Source organism: Neovison vison, chromosome 5 (genome assembly GCF_020171115.1).
Source record: "Neovison vison isolate M4711 chromosome 5, ASM_NN_V1, whole genome shotgun sequence".
Lineage (NCBI taxonomy): Eukaryota > Metazoa > Chordata > Mammalia > Carnivora > Mustelidae > Neogale > Neogale vison.
In genome coordinates this window covers 71,108,517-71,131,748 of record NC_058095.1, presented here as the reverse complement: position 1 = coordinate 71,131,748, position 23,232 = coordinate 71,108,517, and the positions used below count along the sequence as shown (strand labels likewise).

General features: G+C 50.7%; 1 protein-coding gene across 3 annotated transcripts; it reads right to left on the bottom strand.

The window, feature by feature from the left end:
- Nucleotides 1-340: 340 nt before the first annotated feature.
- Nucleotides 341-21,534, bottom strand: ALDH3A2 (aldehyde dehydrogenase 3 family member A2). Of its 3 annotated transcripts, none has more exons than XM_044249352.1 (12): nucleotides 21,490-21,534; nucleotides 21,174-21,335; nucleotides 18,344-18,575; nucleotides 17,003-17,088; nucleotides 15,392-15,600; nucleotides 14,194-14,311; nucleotides 12,276-12,417; nucleotides 9,516-9,682; nucleotides 7,999-8,098; nucleotides 5,193-5,428; nucleotides 3,947-4,017; nucleotides 341-1,878 (listed from the first exon to the last, which is right to left on the bottom strand). In XM_044249352.1, exons 2-12 carry the CDS (start codon nucleotides 21,324-21,326, stop codon nucleotides 1,785-1,787), a joined length of 1,608 nt encoding a protein of 535 aa, XP_044105287.1. In that variant the 5' UTR covers nucleotides 21,327-21,335; nucleotides 21,490-21,534; the 3' UTR covers nucleotides 341-1,784. The 3 variants fall into 3 exon arrangements, with proteins under 3 accessions (XP_044105287.1, XP_044105288.1, XP_044105289.1); XM_044249353.1 differs by having other exon boundaries at nucleotides 1,747-1,878; nucleotides 3,947-4,066; XM_044249354.1 differs by lacking the exon at nucleotides 3,947-4,017 and having other exon boundaries at nucleotides 1,747-1,878.
- Between the last annotated feature and the right edge of the window lie 1,698 nt (nucleotides 21,535-23,232).

The following is a 23,232-nucleotide window of genomic DNA, read 5'->3' as shown; positions in this document are numbered from 1 at the left end:
TCGGTTGAGCGTCCAGCTCTCGATTTCTGCCCGGGTCACGATCTCAGGGTGGTGAGATCCAGCCCCGTGTTGGCTCTGTGCTCCGCAAGGTGTCTGCTGGAGAATCTCTTTCTTAAGCTCCCTCAGCCCCTCCCCCACAGCCCTCCCTCCCTTAAAAAGTAAAGCCTGAGAAAATCTTGGCTAAGAATTTGAGGAAGCAGGACTTAAAGTTGATAATTACCACCTACGATAGATAAAGGCCAAAAAAGGATTAGTTGGGTGGGGGGAACTTAGGGCCCAAGAATTGTCTCCAAGGCCCTAAGAGGTTCTATGCGAAGAATGTCATTAAACCTCATGCCAGTTTTAGTAAATATAATGTATTTATTTTGAAACAGAATATACCAACAGACAAGCCAATAATTTAGTTGAACTAGAAATCAGAAAGTACAATTTAGTAGGCTAAATGAAAAATTCCACATGGATATTCTAAGATATTTTATGACCAATTATCCTGATGGACTAGCCTAGTGACGAGTTCTTGACACCTCATGCTGACGTGAAGGTCACACGCTGTCTGAGCATGTGCAATCAAGCCCGTGACTCATGCTCTGGGGTTGGTGGGGCCCCTGCAGCCAGGAGTCCCCAAGGCCTGGCAGGGAGGCTGAGGTCTTTCTTACTGGGCTGAACTGCTTCAGGTCTCCGGTCCCAGCCATTTCAAGAGAGCTCCCCTTCCTGTGCCCTCCGTCCTCTTCAGCGTGGCCGACCGCCGTGGCTCACAGAGTCCTTCTCCAAACAATCCACCATCAGCCCCCTCCAAAGCTCTCCAACTCCGAAGTCCTGGTTATCCAAGGCCTCTTGGTCATGGTAGGCAGTGGCTTTCTGTGTTAGGTCCTGAAGGCTGCACTTACTCAGGGATCTCTCTGAAGTTTAGCAAAGTGGAATTTATGTGCATTGTGCTATGCACCTAAGAAACTTACAGATTTGTCCTTGAAGATCCACTGACTTGAAACTTTAAGATCCTGAGAGAGAGTTAAGTATTAACTTAACTTGTTAGAAGTTAGCTTGTTAGAAGTCTCCTTATTACAGCATTAAACATGCCAGTTAGAGTTTTAGAAGATGCAGAATCCTACAACTCCTTCACGGGAAGAATGACAGATGATACATGCATGAAATTGGCAACTTGTCTTCCCAGAAGCCCTGGGGCGTACAAGGTGTTGTTTTACATGGTATTAGTCACAGAAGGCATTTGTGGATGGCCCCAAGAGACTATCCCAATATAAACAGGAGAGAGGATGGAGAATGGATGAGAAAGGAGGAAGACCACTGGTCAGGTGGCCCATCTGACAGGAGGGCTGACTCCTGAAGGTTAAGTCCTCATGTCCCAGTGGATGAGAGACAAGGACCACCTGCCCCCCCCCCCCCGCCCCCATATACAATTCTAGTGCCTCAAAACTCAAGCAGAGCTGGAAGGTCTAGCCTCACCTTTCTGGACGCGGAGTGCTGTGGATAACCCTGGGCAGGGTGTCTTGTGTCCCAAGAACTGGAGTGAAGAAGTCACTCAGCAGGTTCCAAGACTCCTTTACATGTCCCAAGGGTTTAGCCTAACACGTTCGCCTCCCCTAGACTCAAGCTCTAAGGTCTGGGTGACCCATGTAAAATGCATTCTCGGAGTGCGTCCCCCGCTCCACAGAGGGGAAGGCTGGGGTTGGGCTGAGATGGCAGGTTTTATCCACGGGGCACGCCAATGACTTTGACGGTTGATTCTGATGCATTTGCATTACTTCCTTACTCTTTTTGGTAGGATTTTAAAATGATTGGTTCATTAACTGTTTAACAGAGGAATAATACGGTAGAGGCAACCAGGAGTTTGAATAGGATCTTTCTTCAGTAGTATCTGGCCTAGAGAGAGGAGAGAGGGATCCTGGTTACTCTACTGGTCTAAGACCCCACCTGACCAGCCCTGGAACAGGAAATCCGTATCGGGACTCTACCAAGTGCCTCTTATTTTCAGAGACACGAAATGCGCTGTATTTAAAAAAAAAAAAAAAAAAGGTCCTGGTCTCCCTAAGATGTTAAGCAAGGTCTGGGCTGAGGATAAAAGACTATACCTTCCTGGCAAAGTAACAATAACAAGTCAGGCAGCGGTGAGGAGGCGGTGTTTTGTCTCCTGTCGGTGAGACAACCCCAGGGTTGGGCCAGGAATGGAAAATGTTCACTTACTATCCTCCAGTCATGAGTGGGAGGCTGAAGCCTCCACACGAAATCTGGAAGCTTGGATGGCATACTTGATTCTCTCATCTTTCTTTTTTTTTTTTTTTTTTTAAAAGATTTTATTTATTTATTTGACAGAGAGAAATCACAAGTAGGCAGAGAGGCAGGCAGAGAGAGAGGAGGAAGCAGGCTCCCTGCTGAGCAGAGAGCCCGATGCAGGGCTCGATTCCAGGACCCTGAGATCATGACCTGAGCCGAAGGCAGCGGCTTAACCCACTGAGCCACCCAGGTGCCCCTCTCTCATCTTTCAATGGTAGCCCTTTCTATTTCTCAACTTTTTTTTAAAACCGGCATCCCCTACCACGCTTTCTGTGGTTTCTGTGACACTTTGCTGGAACTTGACTTGGTATAAATGTGTGTCCACACACACACACACACAATTTTTTTAAATGCATAGAGAAAACTCCTCTCTATTCAGCGAGTCTGACATGCTCCCTTTAAATCGATCATTACTGCTTTCAATCTCCCATTTAACAATGTCCCAAAACTGTTCTCGTTCTAGTGAAATGAATTAATGAAGTCACAACCAAGCATGTGACAAAATAATTACATGCAGAAAAGCCATTTCAGGAAAATGAGTGCAGGCCCAATAAAGACTCCTCAAATAAAGGCACAACGTGGGCTCAGAATTGTTTATTTAAAATAAAAGGTGATTTACTAGAAAGAGAACAGAAGCTCAGAGTCAGAAGAGAAGTCAGCAGAGAAGCAAAGAGGAAAAGAAAACCAAATCCTCACTGGTCCCACACGGAATCCAGAAAGGTCCAAACCACTAAACACATCTGCTTACAGTAGTGAGAAGCGGGTCTCCCTGGTGAGAGAGACCACGGCTGGCGGCCCTTGTTCCACAGATGAGCAGGCCGAGGCCGAAGGGTGGGCTCAGAACAGGCCTTGCTCGGAGGTGGAATTTGGCTGATCTCAGAGCCAGGGATCAAAGCCATATTTTCCTGGTTCCAAGTGACATGTCTTTATACGCTGTTGCTTCTGTGGGCGTTCACAGAGAAGGCTTGTCTGGCAAACCCTCTGGGGAGCTCTAGGTGGTCTACCTGGCCTACCCCAGGCTGTCGGACCCAGCACGCTGCCCCTGTGGGGAACACCGACAGCCTAGAGCCCTGAATGTCCCATGATGCGAAGAGGTCACCCCAGCAAGATGGTGCCTCTTGGGCTGGGGACGGACAGGTGTCTGGGGACAAGAGAAGAGGGCAGAGGATGACTCAAGAACCATGCACGCCACAGAGCTCAGAGAGATGCAGAGGGAGGAGCCTCTCGAAGGCACACAGGGTTTCGATTCATGCCATCTGCCAGCACAAGTTCTGAAGTCACACTTCTTCTGAAACACCCAAACAACTCCAAAGAAAACAATGACTTAAGAGTATTTTTTAGAAGATTGGTCTCCACTTAGAAAGCAAAGGGTTCACCGTGTACATGTGGTCTATAGATCGGAGGGGGTCAGCTCCAGGGGAGCCGAGTAGATTGGGGTGGGGGGCACCTGCGATGCTCCTTTTTCTACAAGTGATGTGGTTTTCATCTAGACCCAGCTGAGCCATTACCTCCACATTTTTTTAAAGACCCCAGCAAGCCACCCTGGCCCTTTTAAAAACTATGGCTAAGTCAGGTTTGAACACTGATACCCGGGGCCAAGCAACAGACTGCCGACTCGACCCACTTTACACAGAGATAGAAAACGAGCAGTTCCTACCTCACTCTTAAAGACAGAGCTGGGCCGTGGGATCTGTGGTCGTCACTGCTTACGGGACAATGCAGTCTGAGCTGCGAGAAAAATCAACAGGGCCTTTCTCCTCAGCACAGCCTTGTGTTTCTGAGAAAACCCAAATGATTTCCAATGCAACTGGTCTCTCCAGTTCCACCAGAGCGGTGACCCTGGAAGACGAGCCACTCCCCGCTTGCAAACTGGAACCAAAATGCAGATAAGAACACAGATATTTCCAGTGAATGCTAGAATCTGGGCTCCCTTCCAAGGCTATGGTGTCACAGGTGTTGTCACTATCTTTGGTGTGTCACCCCGACTGGCTAGCCGAGCGCTCAGAGAACACGGTGGCTTTGCCCCCATGTCTGTCTTCACTTCCGTCCCCTTGGACCTTCTCGGTCACTCCCAGGGACTCATGGACTGCCTTGGGGAGGCAGGTATCATGGGCCGCTCAGGGAGCCCACATCTACAGTAACACCCCCAGAGACAGAATTTACAGGGCAGTCAATGGGGGCTGCAAAGCATTCACCTTCCCCTGCCATAGTCACGCCAGCACACAAGTCATCCCCTCGTGACCTATGGGCACCCCATGCGGATGCCCGGCACACTCGAGAACTGCACTGCCACCGAGACACCCAGGACCACAAGGATCAGAGCGCTGGATGGCTCAGAATCCCTCCAGCAAGTTCTACAGGGTTTTGCCCTTTGGGTTTTTGTTTCTGGGTTTTGGTTTTTTTTTTTTTTAAGATTTATTGGTTTATCTGAGAAAGAGAAAGACAGAGCAAGCAGTGGGGTGGGGGAAGGAAGAGAGAATCCTCACGTGGACCTCCCACTGAGCGCAAAGCCCACAAGGGACTGGAACCCATGGATCCCAGGACCCTGAGATCATGATCCGAGCCGGTATCAAGAGCAAGACCCTGAACTGACTGAGCCATCTAAGAGCCCGGGGTCTTAAACTCTTACACCAGAGGTTGACATAATTCCTCCATGATCATTTAGGCCCTGCCAGCCGCATGGCCACTGCAGCACACACTGAGCTCTTGGGACGCGAAGTCAGCACCAGGTTGTGGCTGTTGCCCAGGAAGAGGGCTGGGGGTTGCAGTTCACCGACCCTGTCCCAGACTCAGAAAGTGAATACGAGAGACAGAGTTTATCTCTAAAAGCTGAAGAGCTCCCATGACAGAAGAGGAGAGTGTCTGGCAGCCATTCGGGCGGACCCGGAAAGGCAAGCACTCACCTTGAGCAGCACAGCCGCCACAACGCCCAGGAGAGCCAGCAACAGCAGACCGAGTTTTCCTCTGTTGAAGCGCTTCAGGATGAAGAATTTTGCCCAATCCACCTTTGACTGGCTGTTGGGAGGATACCTGAGCTTGTTAGCACCTTCCCTCTTTAAACTCTTCAGCAGACAGGGCCGCTGATGAGAGAAGGTATCAAAACTGTACTTCCCATGGTAAGCTCCCATTCCGCTAGAACCTGAAACAGAGGGACCAGACAAGACAGGCTCCATTGTAGGGGACACAAGCTACCTGTCTGCATGAACCCCAAGAGAGGAAACCCACGGCACTCCTTGCCGTCCTGGACATCCCCACCTAACTTCTCAGCGCAAATGATGCTTTGAGGAAGTTCTCCCCCCCCACCCCGCCCCACCCCTCTCCCATTCACCAGCAAGTTGATCTCCCTGCCAAAAAGGGGCACTCTCCAAGGGTCCAGTGAGGCTTGCAGCTCTCGGGGCCAGTGGCTCTCACTGAGACCAAGGACCCTGCTCTAACTCTATTCTCGCCACAACCCCTTGGTATGAAGGCATCAGTGCCCCCAATTCCAGAGACTATGAGGGAGCCTGCCAGGATCAGGCAACTTGCCCAAGGTGGAGAAGGCAAAGCCAGAATGTGTATCCAGGTCGGCTGGACTCTTAACTACCGTGAGCTCTTTTCCTGTATTCCATGTAGCTTTGTTTATCCATAGCCCTCTTCCCCCACTTGCTTCCTCTAAGCTCCTACAGAGCAACAAAGACAGGATGACAGGGTTACCCCACTGGGTAACAGTAAGCAAGTTATAAATCTTTGCCCTCTTTTAAGCCATGCTCTGGGACAGTCTTCTTTATTATGGGTGCTGGGCAGATACACTGTATGGCATGGTGGCATGAGGCACAGGAGAATGGGGCAAGGAAGGCACTTACTTAAGTTGCTCTGGGGGCTGCTGACACATCATTTTGGGGACAACTGAAGCTATAGGGAAATTCGGTAATATGCATCAAAAGACACACATTGTTATGGAGAAATAGAAATTATATGTCAACACACTGACAGCATTTATGCCTGGGAGACTACTACGTTTCAGCCTTACAGCTGTCCGTAATGTGTTGTGGTTGCCCTTTTCCCTAAAAAAACTCTTATCACTTTTAGAAACAGGAGGAAAAAAGCATTTCACTTTGGGGGGAAAAAAAAAACCAGCTCTAAGCCTTTTTAACACAGTATAATATTTTGAGACATTTTCCCCCAAGAATCAGAAATTGTACAAAACTGTATTAGAATCCTAACCTGGAAAAATGTGGACTCACAAAAACCTAATGCCAGGAATTAAACGCAAATACGGCCCATCTGTAGGACAGAGCACTGGTCGGTTACTGAAATCACGACACACGACCATGCCGACGTGGGAAGATATCCCACTCTACTCTCACACACAGGTGAAAAACAGAGTACAAGTTTGAACAAAATATTCTTGCTTTTACATAGACGTATGTATGCAAACATGCACAAGGAAAGGAATTTTAAGGATGTACCCCAGAGCTTAAAGAGTGGAGTAAGGGTAATCTAAGCTTCAATTCTTCTCTTTTCCTAGGAAGCCTGATTCCTTCTGTGTGTAGCAGGCAAAAGGTTTTGTTATAAAGAGGAGGATATGGTCAATGATGCTAAACACAAAACAGGGACTGAACACAAGTCACTCGACGTACACTCAGGAGGCACCAGGGCTGCCCGAGTCTTTGCTGGGAGCCAGCAAAGACTAGAGTCTCACAGAATCCTTTACGAAGCTGGGCAGTGAGGAATAGCAGCCTCCATCCTGTAAGCTATCTTCCCTTTCATTCACCGCCCCTCCCTCCACAACATGCTCAATCCATCAGCAAATCCTGTTGCTTGACACCCCCTCCCCCCCGCCCAAAATATCCAGCCCCTTTTCACTAGGTCCCCTGCAACCAGGCCAGTCCAAGCCACCACTAGCTCCAGTCTGGGCCCCAGCCCAGGCCTCTCTCAACCCGTCCCTCATGTGCACCAGGCATGGTGCTGGGCACTGGCAATCCCCCCACACCCTAGAACCAGACATGGGGCACACATGGGTGGCAGGCTGTGGTCTCTTGGGCTTCTAAGACAGTGGCTTTACTGTTTGCTTCTTACTGTGAGAATTCCTACAAACTCATTATTGGTGATACTTCAACAAGATATTAGAGAGGCCGACCATCTAGCTACTGAAGGAAAAGTACGAGCAGGGCCGGTCATCTGGCATGTGGAAGAGGCAGGCGGGTCACGGCCCAAAGGAAAACAGCAGGGCCCAGGCTGTGTCCATGGAACCTCCCCAAGAATGAGCACGTCCTCAAAACACTGGGAATCTCTTCCTCTGCACCCCACACAGAGGCCTGGGGGGCTGTGGGGGTGGACCCCGAGGATGACTTCGCCCCACCCTGAGCAGACAGCAAGGGGGGACTCAGAAACCCCGACTGCCGCCTGCTCTGGGTGTTCTGCACCTGGCATCCACTACCTCACCGTCAAAAAAGACAGAGGAGCCTTATCTGTGACTCTGAGACCTGGCTTTGGCCAAAAAATAAAAATTTTTAAAAATCCTCTCAACCTAAGAAAAGGACCATAAGTAACCAAGTAATAACCAATATATAGGCAAATCAGTGAAAGGAACAAAACCAGTTATAGACTGCGCTGGGGGCTACTAAGGACGGAAGGGGTGACAGGACAGAGTCACCCGAAAGCCAGATGACCTGCACCACCATGGGACTCCGGCAGCTGGCGCCACGCGTGGCCTAGGGGGCTACTCACCTACCCCCCCAAAGGGCAGCGAGCTGAGGGTGAAGTGCATGATGACATCGTTGGCCGTGACACCGCCGCTGGACGTGCCTTCGATCATCCGTCTGACGAGCTGAGGGAGGGAACACGGGCTCCGGGTCAGCAGCGCCCGGGGCACAGGCCGCGGCCGGGAGGGGAACTCACAGGCTCCACACCCAGGCCCGCCCACCTGCCTCTGGCAAACAGTGCTGCCTGCATCAGCCTCCAAAGGTGCAGCTCGATTTGGCAAATGTGCAATCGCAGGTACATGCTCAGACGTACATCTGGCCCTCGGAGGCTGCCTCAGCCTCCTGAGTGCTCCACTGCTGTCTTGGGCCAGGGCACCCCTGATGGCCACAAGAAGCTTCTGTCCACGAGGAACAGTCCAGACTGCATTCGGGGTCTCAGCCATCGCCCGTTTCTCCCTCTCTGATCTGAATGACTGCGTGGGACTGGCAGTACCCTGGAGTGTTCGGGAAATGCCAAGAATGTTTACGTGTTCAGACTTGGAATTCGATCTGTTTTGAAGAAATGGCTGGCCCAAGACCAGAATAGGCATGAGGACACCTGACAAAATGTCACTTCTCCTTGCTACCCGCAAGGCCTCGGGAATTCAAGTCACAAGGGTCACAGTGGGCTGTGGAAGGGCGACCCTGTCACTGGGCAGTGCACCCCACGGACGTGCGCCCTGCCCGGTAGACTTTGGGCTTCAGGGCTCTTGTGTGCATCACCTGTGGTCGTTCAACACGTCAGACCATGATTAATAACCCATTATTCACGGAGGCCCACGCATCCAGGGTCCCTTCACAAGGCCATGTCCCCACAGCACGGCAGGCTCTGGAAGCCGTGTGTCACCACGCACAGAACCTCCGTGCGCGAACTCCTCGGACCTTGACCGACCCCCCCTCCCTCAGGTTCTCCCACTTCTCCAGATGGCTCCTGAGCCCACCTGCCCACCTCAAGGCCACTGTCCCTCAGCAACAGCCGGTCCCCTCGGGAGCCGTGCAACACGGCCGGGGGGCCACTCACCCTGGTGTAATAGGCGTCACAGGCTCACCTGACTGGTATGGCCCCTCGCTCTAACAGAGAAACTGAGGAAAGTGAAGGCGATTTCACAACTGTACCTGTGACCGTTACAGACACCACAGCCCCACACAGCCCACTGAGGGCCACAAATGCCACTGGGTAAGAGCAAAGGCTCTTACACAGGAACGCCCTGGGAGTGCAGGCCACAGAAGCTTCCAGTGCTGGTATGGAAGCCTTACAATTACAGGGGAGATGTTTGTCAGCGCAAGAGCTTGTGACACAGCCCTGAAGACTCAGGTCTGACCCCAGGGAGCGTGGGAAGGGTGACAGCCATAACCCCAGGGCCTCATTACTCCAGACAACTGTCTGAGAGCAGCGCCTTGCTCAGTGAACTCTGTTACTGGAGGAAACAGACCATGTGGCTGGGAAGGAACCCGGTCTGTGACAGTGACTCGTGCCAGGGAGCCGTTCTCCACAGCGCCTACCTTATCATTGTGAGAAAAGATGTAGAAGGCCAGTGGCTTTTCACGGCTGTTGATGAACTTTATGGCCTCGTCGGCATCCTTCACAGGCACGATGGGAAGAATGGGCCCGAAAATTTCTTCTTGCATCACCCTGGCTTCAGGATCGACGTCAGTAAGGATCGTTGGGGCTGGAAGAGGAAAGCAGCGAGAGGAAATGGTGAAGTCGAAGACAGGAACGCCAAGCTCTCCACTTTTTTTTTTGTTTGTTAAAGATTTTGTTTATTTGACAGAGAGAGATCACAAGTAGGCAGAGAGGCAGGCGGCGGGGAGGGGGAAGCAGGCAGGCGGCGGGGAGGGGGAAGCAGGCTCCCCGTTGAGCAGAGAGCCCAATTCGGGGCTGGATCCCAGGATCCCGGGATCATGACCTGAGCAGAAGGCAGAGGCTTTAACCCACTGAGCCACCCAGGCGCCCCGCCAAGCTCTCATCTTAATGTTTGTTTCTGGCTCACTGATCCATCCCTTCATGATCCCGCCCAAGAATTAGCTACTGAAGAATATAAAAAAAAGTCCTGAAGAGATCAGTCCTGATGTGGAGGAACCGTGCGTGTCTGTCTCCAAGCTGGTGCATCTGGGGATCCCCCAGGCAAGCGAGGAGAAGATACAGATGCCTGAGTCTATTCACGTCTGACCCTGTTGGCAGCCACATCCGCGTGGACCAGGTGGTTGGGGGCTGTTTCCATCTCGCTCTGCGCAGGTCCCTCTGGCAATGCACACAGCCCCTCCATGGATCAAATGGACACCATTTCTTGGTTCGCATGCTTCCACGCATCGGATGCCACTGACCTTTAACTCTGTCAGGTTAAGGATGGACTTCAGGGGTCAAGAGACCCTGAGTTCAGGGTTCCAGCCACTATGGGGAAGGCGCGCAAGACAGGCAGGCAACGTGGGTGCCGACAAGGCTTAGACAGGCAGGCAACGTGGGTGCCGACAAGGCTTTGCAGAGTCCTGGCATCCATGCCATGCCACACCAAACTGCAGGGGTCTCAAAGACCCCACAAACAAGCCGGGTCTTCAATGAAAAGAGAAGGCACCTGCCAGTAACAAGTTCTCTGTCCTCCTTTCCCCCTCATTTCCCACTAGGTCATCCAGGCAACGTGGCAGAAGATGGCTCTCGCCAGCACCCTGCACGGGGGTGTCTGCAGTCTCCCCGAAACCACCGCCCGCTGCTTCCCGGGCTCAGAGAACCGTTCCAGGGCGGGGGTGGGGGTGGTCTACTCCCTACACAGCTGTGCGTACAGGTAAGCTGACCTTGACTGCAGGTCAGGGGGACATTCGTTAACTGGTTGATCTAATTGCAAAAGACCTTTTCTCTTGCTGTTGATGCGCCGAGGAGCGGCCAAGGTCAACAGCTGATGGGAAAACAGAAAGATGAAAAACTGGGGGTTTGGAGGCTGTTACTGATGTGAGAATATTTTCCTCCTCATTGTTTTAATCCTCTAGGGTTTTAGGTTCTTTCAAGTTGGGTTTTTTGAGGATGTGCAGCATCCTGTCTGCTAAAAAGACATAAGTAAAGCCATATAGGACAGCTCTTCAGCTGAGTAAATGTGTCTCTCATTCCTCGGTCACCTTATGTTATTTTGCAATAATGTGTTTGGGGGCGCCTGGGTCACTCAGTTGGTAAGTGTCTGCCTCTGGCTCATGTCATTGCTCAGGGTCCTGGGATGGAGCCATGTTGGGTTACTGGCTCAGTGGGGAGTCTGCTTCTCCCTAGCCCTTCCCCCTGCTCCTGCTTTCTCTCTCTCTCAAATACAAAAATAGAATCTTTAAAAAAAAAAAGAAGAAGAAGAAGAACAGTGTGTCAAAATGCAACAGGCATACATACTCCTGGTGAAGAATAAAAGAACACAAAAACAAAGTAAACAATGTCAAGCCTGAGAGAAGAAAAACATTTCCTGAGAGAAGAAAAACATTTCTGGGGTGCCTGGGTGGTGTAGTCAGTTAAACATCTGACACTTGGTATCAGCTCAGAGCATGACCTCAGGGTCATGAGATCAAGCTCCAGTAAAATCTATGCCCAGTACAGAGTCTGCTAAAGATTCTCTCTCCCTGGGGCACCTGGGTGGCTCAGTCAGTTGGGCACCTGCCTTCGGCCTGGGTCATGATCCCAGGCTCCTGGGATCGAGCCTCATATCAGGCTCCCTGCTCTGCAGGAAGCCTGCTTCCCCCTCTACCATCCCCCTGCTTGTGTTCCCTCTCTCACTGTGTCTCTCTCTGTATCAAGTAGATAAATGGATAAAATCTTGAAAAAAAAAAATTCTCTTTCCCTCTCTGCCTTCTGCCCCCCTCCCGCTCTATAAATAAATAAATCCAAAAAAATAAAAAAAATGAAACAAGGAAACATTACTTCTGGACCAGTACTGCCACTAACTACTTGTGGTTGAATGATTTCCTCCCTGGGCTGTGCACCCTGCCAGAAACCAGAAGGAATTACACAAGAGTTCTGTTTTGCTTCTCAGGGTTAAGTTACAGGGTGTAGCGAAGGAAAAAAAAAAGAAAAGAAAAGCTGCATGTAAGGCAAAAAGCCAGTGCAACACAGGTGGTATTATTTGTAAAGACCCAGAACCAGCTCTAAGTGGTTATACAAGAATGAGCACCAGAAAGCAGCGTGTCACTGCTCATTAAACATTACGTCTCCAAAAGCTTATTCAGTGTCAGTAAATAGCGTCAACGGAAACTGTCACACTGCCCGTGTCCCCAGAGCAAAAGGTCAATTTCTATTACCTACGTAGCGTGTGGCCTCATCGGTCTCCCCACCGAAAGCGATCTTCTGTCCTTCCAGCAAATTTAGTATCCTCTTAAAATGACGAAGGTTGATGATCCTCTCATAATCGGGAGATTCTTTTATATTTTCACCATAAAATTCCTATTTAAAATCATTGTGTATTTAACCACCACAGAAGACCGCTATTTCAGTTTAATAAGTGCAAAATCCACCCATGCCCAAAAAGCCATCTGGTTGTAGATCACTGCCCTCCTCCCTCAAGTGGTCTAACAGTGTTTACACTTCTGGCAGGCTGGGCACAAGAACTAAGGCAGACGCACCGACTGAGGACCCTCCGTGATGTCCGGGGTTCGTAGGGTCATCCTGCAGACCAGCCGGGGGTCGTACCGGGGGCGAATGCTCTCAATTTACTCTCAAGTCAGGGGGCACCTGGGTGGCTCAGTGGGTAAAAGCCTCTGCCTTCAGCTCAGGTCAGGATCTCAGGGTCCTGGGATCAAGCCCTGCATTGGGCTCTCTGCTCAGTGGGGAGCCTGCTTCCTCCTCTCTCTCTGTCCGCCTCTCTGCCTACTTGTGATCTCCGTCAAATAAAAAAATAAAATCTTCAAAAAAAATTTACTCTCAAGTCAGGAGGAGTGTTGTTCACCCTGCTCCAAGAAACCCCCCGCCCCAGGTCTAGGTGCTAAGAATCTCCCCAGAAGCGTGCTGATGAGCCCCAGCTCCAGAGGTTTTCAAGGCTGCCTGCCCCTTAGAATCACTGGAGACCCCAGACCAGCTGAACTACAGTCTTCAGAAGGTGAGGACTGGAAACTTTCATACATGGGAGAACCTCAGGTGAGAGCTGCTGTCTTAAGGATGTGAATGCCTCAGAGGAAGGCAGAGGGGATCCTACTCCTTTGAAACCAACTGCATCCCCATACTCAGCTAAGCACGTCTTCTCCCATCTCCAAGGGCTTTCAGTCTCACAGGATGTCATGAAACCCTGACGTCCCATATTCCCCAAGTCTGGCCAAGACCCCTTTCATGTTCCCCTTTTCTGGCCCCATCTTCAGTCCCATCCCACAGAGCCAAGTCCCCTATCCAGACCTTCAGCCCTCTGTGCCCAGAGTGAACCCGCTTGGATCCATGGTCTTCTCTCAAGTGTCCCGGGCACACTTTTCATTCTCTGATCATAATGTTACTCTTCGGTGTCCCCAATCCTTCCTTTCAGTGCTCAGTAAGCATCTGTTGAGTGAACTATGACTGTTCCAGAAATTTCTTCCACCCAGGGGGCTTTAAATGGCCCCCTCCCACCAGTGAGCTCAGTCACATTGGTTCATCCCCTTCCTCTCTTCCAACCCAAACCCTACATTTCTGTGAGGCTGAGCTCAGACCACTTCCACAGCATTTCTCCATTCCTTCTAGAGAGATCTTTACTTTGGACACCCTGAAAGACTGAGAGAACCAGACTGAGTACAGTATCAATACATATTTGATTAATTCACTCCTCCAAACTACTGGCCTTCCTAAGCCCTCTGTACACGCAAGAACTGTACAGCAATGGCCAACAGGCCAAAGGCCTCTTCCTGCATTTCAGAGGACTGCCAATATCCTCTAAAAAAAACCACAAAACATAGCTATTGATTTTTTTTTTTTCAAAGCGTGTGCCACAACTAACCAGTTGTTCCAACACATCAGCTAGACAGCTGAAGAGGGTTAAACACCAACCTAACCTTGCTCCTAGCAGACACCTTTCTCAGAAAGGTGCCCAGAGCGTTTTGAATAAAACCATAAATTAACTCCACCACATATGCTACTGGAAGTCTCCAGGAGGTGGCAGGGGTCGGGGGGTGGGGTGGGGACCAGGGATGCTACCTGCACAGAGCTGATTAGACGCGTTTCTTAATGAAATCAATGGACTCAGATGTGTTAAGCACAAACCTTCACGGTTTCCTTAATCTTCTGCACAATTTGATGCTGGAGGGACGGTTCACAGAGGACATAGTCAGGAGCAATGCAGGTTTGGCCACAATTCATGTATTTCCCCCAAGTTATGCGCCTGAGGTGGGGGAGAAAATGGAAACGCCACAGAATTCAATCTACTATTCATCTGCTACACGCTTTTCTGTAATTTGAGTATTCTGCAACTAGCATGTACTCATAAATCTACTTAGTAGGCTTTGTAGAAAAAGAACAAAAATGCTTTCTTTATAAGCTTATCTCTACATCAGTCAGTTGGAACTTAGAATGCATTTTCCCATCGACACAGTACACTCTGAGGAGCCGGGACATTCTCATGCCAGCTCACAGGAAATGGTACTTTATAAGCAGGGAAGCCCTTGCCTGTTTTGGGATAAGCAGCAGCCTCCCCACACCCTCTTCTCCTCTGACTCTAGCCAAGGGGACATCGAGACACTGGGAGCTCCTTACAGACATCAGTTCTCCTGGCTGTAGCTGTAGGTCCTGCTGACAGGAGGTTCGGGTATACAGAGAGCAGTCAGCCCCCAAGACCACCCTCTTCTGTGTGGAGCCCCACCCCGCTCTGGAAAGCCATGCCTGCGTGCGGATCAAAGCCTGCCATCGGCACCTTTCCCCAAGGCCTCAGGTTCTGGCAGCTAGACAACCTGGACACGGCCTGCCTGCCTCCAAGCCCTCTTTGCCCGTCTCGGAAGGGGAGAGAAAAGCCAGACTGATTTAGCGGAGCACCTGCAACCTGGCGTTTTCTGGTGCCCAGGTGCACGATGTTACTGAGCAGAAACATGAGTAGTCGCTGATTCTGTCAATAAAGGAACTCATTAAGAGGCGAGCATAACACTTTCCTGCTGGGAATCTAAAGATTTTACTATGTACATGCGATCCTTTACTCCCTCCCTGGATCACCTGGCAGGTCTGTAACCTCAAGAAAAGAAAGCACTTCTCTTTAACTCCTAAGGACAGCCACGCAGTGTCGAGACCTGCCGCTCATTTCTTCAGGCAGCGGAGGCAGGAGGTGGTTTGGGAAAGAGTTCCGCTGCCCCTGGGGACATCAGCCACCCGAATGCCACAATGTCTCTTGGAGCCAGGAGGCCCAGGACCCCGGGGCACAGAGGACACACCAAGCTATCGGTGTCAGGAAGCCCTCGGGTACAAGGAGGCTCACCGGCAGGCGACGTCCAGGTCACAATCTGTGTCGACGTAACACGGGCTCTTGCCTCCCAGCTCAAGTGTCACGGGGGTCAAGTGCTTGGCAGCAGCTTCCATGACAATCTTCCCAACAGCCGTGTTCCCCGTATAGAGGATGTGGTCAAACCGCTGTTTCAGGAGCTCCGTGGTTTCAGGGATGCCACCATTAATCACGGCATACAATTCCTTTGGGAAGGAGAAACAGAGGCACTGACGTCACCAATAAATCGCCCCATCTAACGAGCAACTTCTTCGACATAAACCTGCAGCGTTCCAGTACACCAGGAAAAGAGGGGGACCAGCGCCGGGGAGGAGGCAGGAGGGAGCTGACAGAGGACACATGGAGCACAAAGTCTGATGGCATCTGAGACCCACCGCCTGCAGTGGAAGGGACCGGCACGGGTCCTCAGGTTTCCACAATGAGCTCAGCTGTGAAGGCGGCCAAGAGGGGAGAGCAAGTGGCTGGATTCCACCGGGGAGGTGCATGAGACAGGGCCATGAGAGCTGGAGATTTTGGTGAAGAGTCTGCAGTCGGGGACCACGGGACAGGTCCCAGTTGAGTGTCTCGAGCTGAACATTCCAGTGCTACTCAACCCTGCAGAGTTCAACCCGGGCCAAGAGGCAGGGGAATGGAGCGAGCACAACTCGATGCAATGCAGGGGAGAGGCAACACGGGAGAGAAGCTCGGCTCTAGAAGTCAGATCTGGACCAAGTCTGGGGTCTGTCACTCGCTAGCTAGGGGCCCTCAGCAACCTTACTGCACACACCTGTGAGCCTGTTTCCTTAACCGGGACTGGGGAGAGGTCCCAAAGCTTTGGGCTGAGCCCTCGGTGCCCTATGCTCTTCTCACTATTGGAATGGAAGAACATCTCATGCAGCAGCATGACTCGAAGAAGCAATGACAGGGAACAGATGGCAAGGAAGGGACACAGAGCCAGGTGTTCAAAAGACTCGGAGCGCATGAGATAGAAGCGGGCTTGGGGGCCTCATGCTTCCACCTGATCTCCTACTAATTAGAAGGGCTTGTTAGTTCTCGCTCACTCCACAGTTCAAGTGCTCAGCAAATGCTTCAAGTTGTATGTGTTCATCTACAGAACATCTGTGATTAGTCCCCCAACAAACTCTGAGAGAGTGAGGCAGGGGTGGGTCTCGCTATCCCCACCAAGTGGGACAGTCAAGAATTAACCCCCATTGAGTGGTGAAGTAGGATCTTCAACCTCGATCTTCTGGTTCCAAATCCTACTCAACCCCTGACATCATCCTGTCTTCATCGCCCTCTTGGGCCAGATAACCACAGCTACTGTGACATCGTAGTTCCGCCCGCTGCTGCGGCAGTGACAAGACGGCAAGGAGAACCCACGGTGAGCCTCCAGATTGCTCGAGGAATGTGTCCAACTCCAGCTACGACACTGTACAGAGGCCTTGCAATGAAGGCTAAATTAGGACTCCTCCCTACAGCAACTCCATGCAGACAGCAGTCCACGGCACACACTAGGAGGAAGAGCAGATGTATAGCTCTCCACCCCCCACCCCACCCCCGTGGCCACCGCGAAACAGACACGCTGAGGATGGGGCAAGACATTATTACCTGGTCCAAATACTGCGGGAGGAGTTTGGCCAAGAGCTGAGCTGTTTTTTCACTTAGTTCAGAAGGCTTGATAATGACAGCATTTCCTAATCAAAGCAAAAAAAGCAGGAGAGCATCTTTTAACACTTGAGTAACCTTAAAACTTAACACAACAGCGCTCATGGTGGGAATACAGGCTAGGTACTCCCATTACTTCGGCAGCTTTGAATTCTGCATTTTCTCAACGAGCGTAAGAGATTCTTCGTTCTTTGGTTTTTTAAATTTTATTTGAGAGCGAGAGCGTGCACGCATGCGCACACACATAAGTGGGGGAAGGAAGGGAGAGGGAGAAGCAGGTTCCCCACTGAGCAGGGAGCCCAACTTGGGGCTCGATCCCAGGACCTTGAGATCATGACCTCAGCCAAAGGCAAATGCTTAACCAACTAAGCCACCAGGCGCCCCAAAATCTTGTCTTACTTCCTCAAACTCCTTGGTTCTCATTAACTTCACATCATAGGCTCCATTATCCTCTCCTCCTCCTCTAGCTTTACTCCCACTCTCCCGGCTAGACTTTCCTGTTTGCCTTGGAATTACTGGGCAAACAAGCCTTGTTGTCAACAAACATTGTTGACTGGGATCTAGCAGAAGAAAGAAATTAATCTCCTGGCGTTTACCACATACCCAAGCTAGCATGACTCCCACAGCCCCCAGCCAGATGAAGAAACGGATCAGATACAGTCAAATGGTTCTCCCAACACCAGAGCCGGCAACTACAACCACTGAGAGCATGGACGGCTGACTCCAAACTCGGAACCTGTCACTGCACGACTTAAGACCTTCATGGGTTCACGGTCCGAGTATTTCAAAATACAGGCACCATGCAAATCGCTGGAGCCCACTTTAAAAAAAAAAAAAAAAAAGATAATAAAGGATTGTTTGGCTGGCTCAGTCCAGAGCGTGCGGCTCTTGATCTCAGGATTGAGTTGGAACCCCACGCTGGGTACAGAGATCATTTTAAAAGAAAAAAAAAAAAGGTTAAAAAAAAAATCCTGTGTGTGTCACGGCTCCTCCCAGCCCAGACGAATTAATATCCCATCCCAAAACCACCTTTGGCCGGTTCCACCCCGCAGGACCTGCCCGCCCACCCACCTTGAGAATGTACTTTCGCTTTAATAAAGTGCTTTGCACTTTCTAAATATACATTTATGATAATAATATTTTTGCATCCTCGGCAGTTGCTGGTGTAAAGCAAGGCAAACCACCATAGCAAATGTGTTTCATCAGCCACTATCCTTAATTTACGACCCATGGAAGAGAAGCAGCCCCTCCGAAGAATCAGGGAGACGGAAGCTGACCCCGGACCTGCAGCAATGGCTCCGATCAGAGGCTGAATGGTGAGAACAAAGGGGTAGTTCCAAGCTCCGATGATGAGTACGACTCCCAGGGGCTCTGGCTGGACATAGGCCTCGTCCAGCATGGTCAGCAAGTTCTTCTTGGCTGGCGTGGCAGTAACCCATTCAGGAAGATTCTCCAGCACAAGATCCAGTTCGCCAAGAATGGTAATGACTTCCTGACTGTATGCGTTGAATTCACTCTGTTACAAAGAGAGTCCCAGTTAACCTTGCACAAGTCTGACACTCAGTCCTGAGTGCCGAAAACCAGGTTACATACACCTGCAGTGACATTTATGAGACTAAGCTGGTTTACTGTGCACACTCACATCCTTCACACCCTCAGCAAGGGCTTGCTAATACAGTCAGCCCCTCTAAATCCTTCTTTACTGATTCAAGCCTTTTAATTTTTTTTTTGTAAAGATTTTTATTTATTGGTGAGAGAGCAAGCGACTGTGTGCACAAGCTGAAGGAGAGGCAGGCAGAGAGAGAAGCAGGCTCCCCACCCAGCAAGGAGCCTGACACAGGACTCGATCCCAGGACCCTGGGCTTGAGCTGAAGGCAGATGCTTAACCGACTGAGCCACCCAGGCATCCCTGATGCAGGCCTTTTCAAGTCAGGATTCAGTATTACCTCTTTCAGGAAGATTTCCCTGATGAATATTAGCCTGTCTTGATCACACTTTATAATATAATCACAAGAATTCTGCCTCTGGCGTGTATCCTAACATTTCATCATCACACACTGATTTATAACTATGTTTGTTTCCCAAATTTAAATCCCTCAAGGGCAAGGACCTTACTGTTCTTTAGTAATTGTATATACCTACGTACTCACTTAAATATCTGATGTTTACAGAATGACTAATTCATCCTTTCTGAAATCTTAATTATGCCACCTTATTTGATATCGCATTGTTACTAATGCTACTGTTACTACCCCTCAAGATGATCTTTGCAGGAAATAAGGGGGTCTCACAGAGCCAAAGCAGGGTCTTGTTACCCCTGGAATAAAGATAAAACATAAAAAAAAAAGTGATAACAATAGTACTAGAAAGCAGTAATATACTAATGCCCTAAATACCACCCGACACCTTGCTACTCAAAAAGTGGTTCCAGGTTTTTTGGGGAGGACGGTAGAGTAGGAGAATTCTGAGCTCACCTCCTCTCATGGCCTCTCCAAGGCTCCAAATGCCTAGAGAATAACTCTCTGAGGATGACCTAGAGACCCACAGAACACCTCTTCTTCAGCTATGTCTTCAGCTGAAGACATAAAGAAAAAGCTACATGGAATGGGGTGGGAGGAGTAGAGAAACGGTCTAGTTCAAACGCACACCATGGGCATGGGGACCCACATCACAGTGGCATCAGCAGTGGCATCACAGGAGTGGCGATCCCCCCTGAAGATGGAGGAGTTCAAGCCCCACATCAGGTGTCCCCACCCTGGGGACCCGCACCAAGGAGCCTCTGTAACTCAGCCTTTGAAAATCAGCAGGGCTTAACTGGGATGGGGATGGTTAGTGAAGAACTAGAGAGCTACAAGAAACCAAGACTCTGGTCTCCAGGTGTCGCCACACAAACTCACTCACTCTGAGCCCCAGCACAGTTTGAAAAGTGCCTGGACCACATGTGAAGGAGATTTATTAACTAATTTTAGGGGGCGTGCAACATTAAAAACAGAAATACACCACTCCACAATTCCACTTCCCAGTATTTACCCAAAGAAAATGAAAATACTAATTAAGGGGTTCCTGGGAGGCTCAGTCGGTGGAGCAGTCGATTCTTGATCTTGGGGGATGTAAGCTCAAGCCCCACAATGGGTGTAGAGAGGATTCTAAAAAATAAAATCTAAAGAAAAAGGCAAAAACCAAAAAAAAACCCTACTAATTCAAAAAGATTGACACATCCGTATGTTCACAGAAGCATTATTGAGTATAACCAGGATACGGAAGCAATCTGAGTGTCTGATAGATGAACAGATGAAGAAAACGTGGTACACATTTGCGCGCATCGGTATGTCTTGAATGGAATACTACTCAGCCCTAAAAAAAGCAAATAATCTTGCCATTTGTGACAATATGGATGGACTCAGAGAAGGTGAAATAGTAAAAAAAAAAAAAAACCATATTGCACAGCTAAGTTGTACACCTGAAACTAGTATCATAGCGTATGTCAACTACACCTCAATTTTTAAAAATGAAATAATGAGTTTTAAAAAGTACGGTTTCAAAATAGGCAACATGGTATCCACCTGGGAGCTTGTTACACACTTCGAATCTCAGATGCCCTTCAAGACCTACTTAACTGTAACTTGCATTTTAACAAGATCCCCAGGTGACTCACCATGGGACTCAAGTTTGAGGAGCAGTGGCCTAAAACAGAGTCAGGAAGGAAAACTTCAGAGCAACAATTGACAACCCAAAAACCTCTGTCTATAAAAGAAACCATAAGCCAAAAGGCAAGAAATAGACCCAGAGAAAAACGTGTTGCGGGATATTAAGCTGACAAATGACCAAAATCCACAATGCAACAGACAACAGGCAAGGATCTAAAAGGCAATCACAGCAGAGGAAGAGGCCAGAAGGCACTTGGCTATTTATTGTCTCCAATCAGAGGCGCTGACTAAGCAAGGTAAGAGTTTCGGGAAACGTGCTTTATCAGTACAGCTGGAGATAACACTCCCACGGTGCTTGCGTAATCAAAAATAAATTTAAAAAAAAAATGCAAAAGCTCGGGCGGAATGCGGTCCGCAAGTGGGACGGCGGGAGGCGGGTGTCCCGGCGCCCCCAGCCGCGCGCGTACCTTGCACAGATCGGCGCCGATGGCTTGCAGGATGTCCTTCTCGCGCTCCTGCACCATCCTGCGCAGGGCCTCGAGCTGCTGCAGCCGGAACCTCAGCGGGCGCGACCGGCCGGACGCGAACGCGTCGCGAACTCGCTGGATTCGGCTCTCCATGGCCTGGTCCTACAAAGAGACTGGAGGTCGCCGCGCGCCGCAACGGCGGGGGCGTGGCGGGCCGGAGGGATGGCCCCGCGGGCGGGCGCCGCCTCCCTCCCCGCCACTCCCCTCCCGCCCGGCGCCCCCCACCCCATCCCCCGGCGCGGACCCGGTGCCTCACCCCGTTCACCCAACCGCTTGCTGGCTCAGCGGCGTTCTGCGCACCCGCCCGGGTCCGACAGTCCGACCGCGGCCGGGCGGGGCTGGGCTCGACCAGCAGCCGCGCTCCGATTGGCCGACGCGGGCCACGTGACCTCGGCGGCCGGACGCCGCCCCGGGATCTGGTCCGGGGGTGGGAGCTGCGGCCGTGCGCGTGGCGGGGCATGGGTGCGGCGGGTGGTCTCTGGGGCGGACGCTGAGGCTTTATTGGGGGGGGGGGAGGCGGGGCTCCCGGGAAGCTGCCGGAGCTCCGGGGAGCCCTGGCCCGGGGCAGGAAACGCCGCCAACTCCCAGAGACGCCCTCGAGAGAGGGGGTTCCCGTCCCTCCTCCATTTTGTGTCTCCGATGGGGCCCAGAGGCCCGGCGCCGCCCAGTGTCGTTGGCGCGGCCTTGCCGCGTCCGTGGGCAGTGAGCGCCCAGCCGCCCGCCCTCGTCGCTGCGCTGACTGCTTGCAGCGTGCAGGGTTTTCCAGAAAGTTCTCTGAGGTTCGTCTCCTGAGGGCAGGGAGCCAGGACCTCATGGACAGCTGTGATGGCCGAGTGCGAAGGGAAGGGCGTGAAAAACGCCCTCCCTGGGGGCACCTGCGTGGCTCAGCTGGTTAAGTGACTGCTTTTGCCTAAGGTCGTGATCCTGGAGTTCTGGGATCGAGTCCCCCATCAGGCTTCCTGCTCGGCAGGGAGTCTGCTGCTCACTCTGACCTCTCTCCTCTCATTCTCTCTCTCTCCCCCCTAAATAAATAAATAAAATCTACCAAAAAACCACTCTCCCTGGGCTGCCTATCACCCACTAGCTGCCTTCCCGTTTTTCTATTCCCCTTTGCAGCACAACTTCTCCCGAGAGGGAACCCACCCTGCTCAGATTTGCCTCCCCACTTGCTGCCTGCCAAATCCGACCAGGTCCTTGTCAGATCCCTCCGCAGCTGACCCCACCGACCAGAGGCCGACTTCTAGAGACCCTGTCTTGGCTTGTTATCCATCCAACCCCATGCCCGCTTCTAGTTTTCTTTTTACCTCCCTGGGTGAGCCCTCGGGGTTTTCCTCTGCTGAGCCAGCCCTTGGACCTTATCTCTTTTCACAGCTCACAAGCTACTCACCTAACCCTAACCTTTACACTCCATCTCTATTCCCATTTTCTCCTGATTCCCATGGCTGTGTTTAACTGCCTCCTGTTCATCTGTTTGAATGTATTAATGGAAGTCTTAAGTTCACTTGAGGTCATCCACCAAATACAAGGCACACCTCCTCCAGCATTTCCCAATTCAATAAATGCTACGTCCTTTATCCTGTTTACTCAGGTCAAAGTTCTTGAAATCATCCTTGACTCTTCTCTTTGACCTTATCTTCAAAAATATGTTGAATTCCAACCACTTGTACCCTAGTCCCAGCCAAATCATTTCACTTGCACAGTCTGTTGTGTTAGGATCCTACTGGTTTCCTGGCTTCTACTATTGATTCGGGAGGTTATATATGTGTGTGTGTGTGTGTGTGTTATATATATGCCGTTTCTGATTTCTACACTTGCCCTGTATACTACTGAGTGGCAGGGGCCCAGAGTGTATAAACTGCTTTCCCCAGGTTCTCATGCTGGAGCTTCCAAGAAACTTCTACCATGGGGAGGCGTAAGCAGGAAATAAAGTAGTAGGAGGAGAGTAACCTGCTTGCTTCTGGATTCAATAGTGTAATCGTTGCTTGTACAGTAAAAGGGG

Excerpts from the sequence above, each read along its gene's own strand:
- ALDH3A2 (XM_044249352.1), bottom strand. The coding sequence starts at position 21,326 with ATGGAGAGCCGAATCCAGCGAGTTCGCGACGCGTTCGCGTCCGGCCGG. Across the intron at positions 17,089-18,343 it reads GATCGGAGCCATTGCTGCAG|GAAATGCTGTCATTATCAAG; the intron begins GTCCGGGGTCAG and ends TGCTTTGATTAG. Across the intron at positions 8,099-9,515 it reads TCTTTTCTCACAATGATAAG|CTCGTCAGACGGATGATCGA; the intron begins GTAGGCGCTGTG and ends TCCCTCCCTCAG.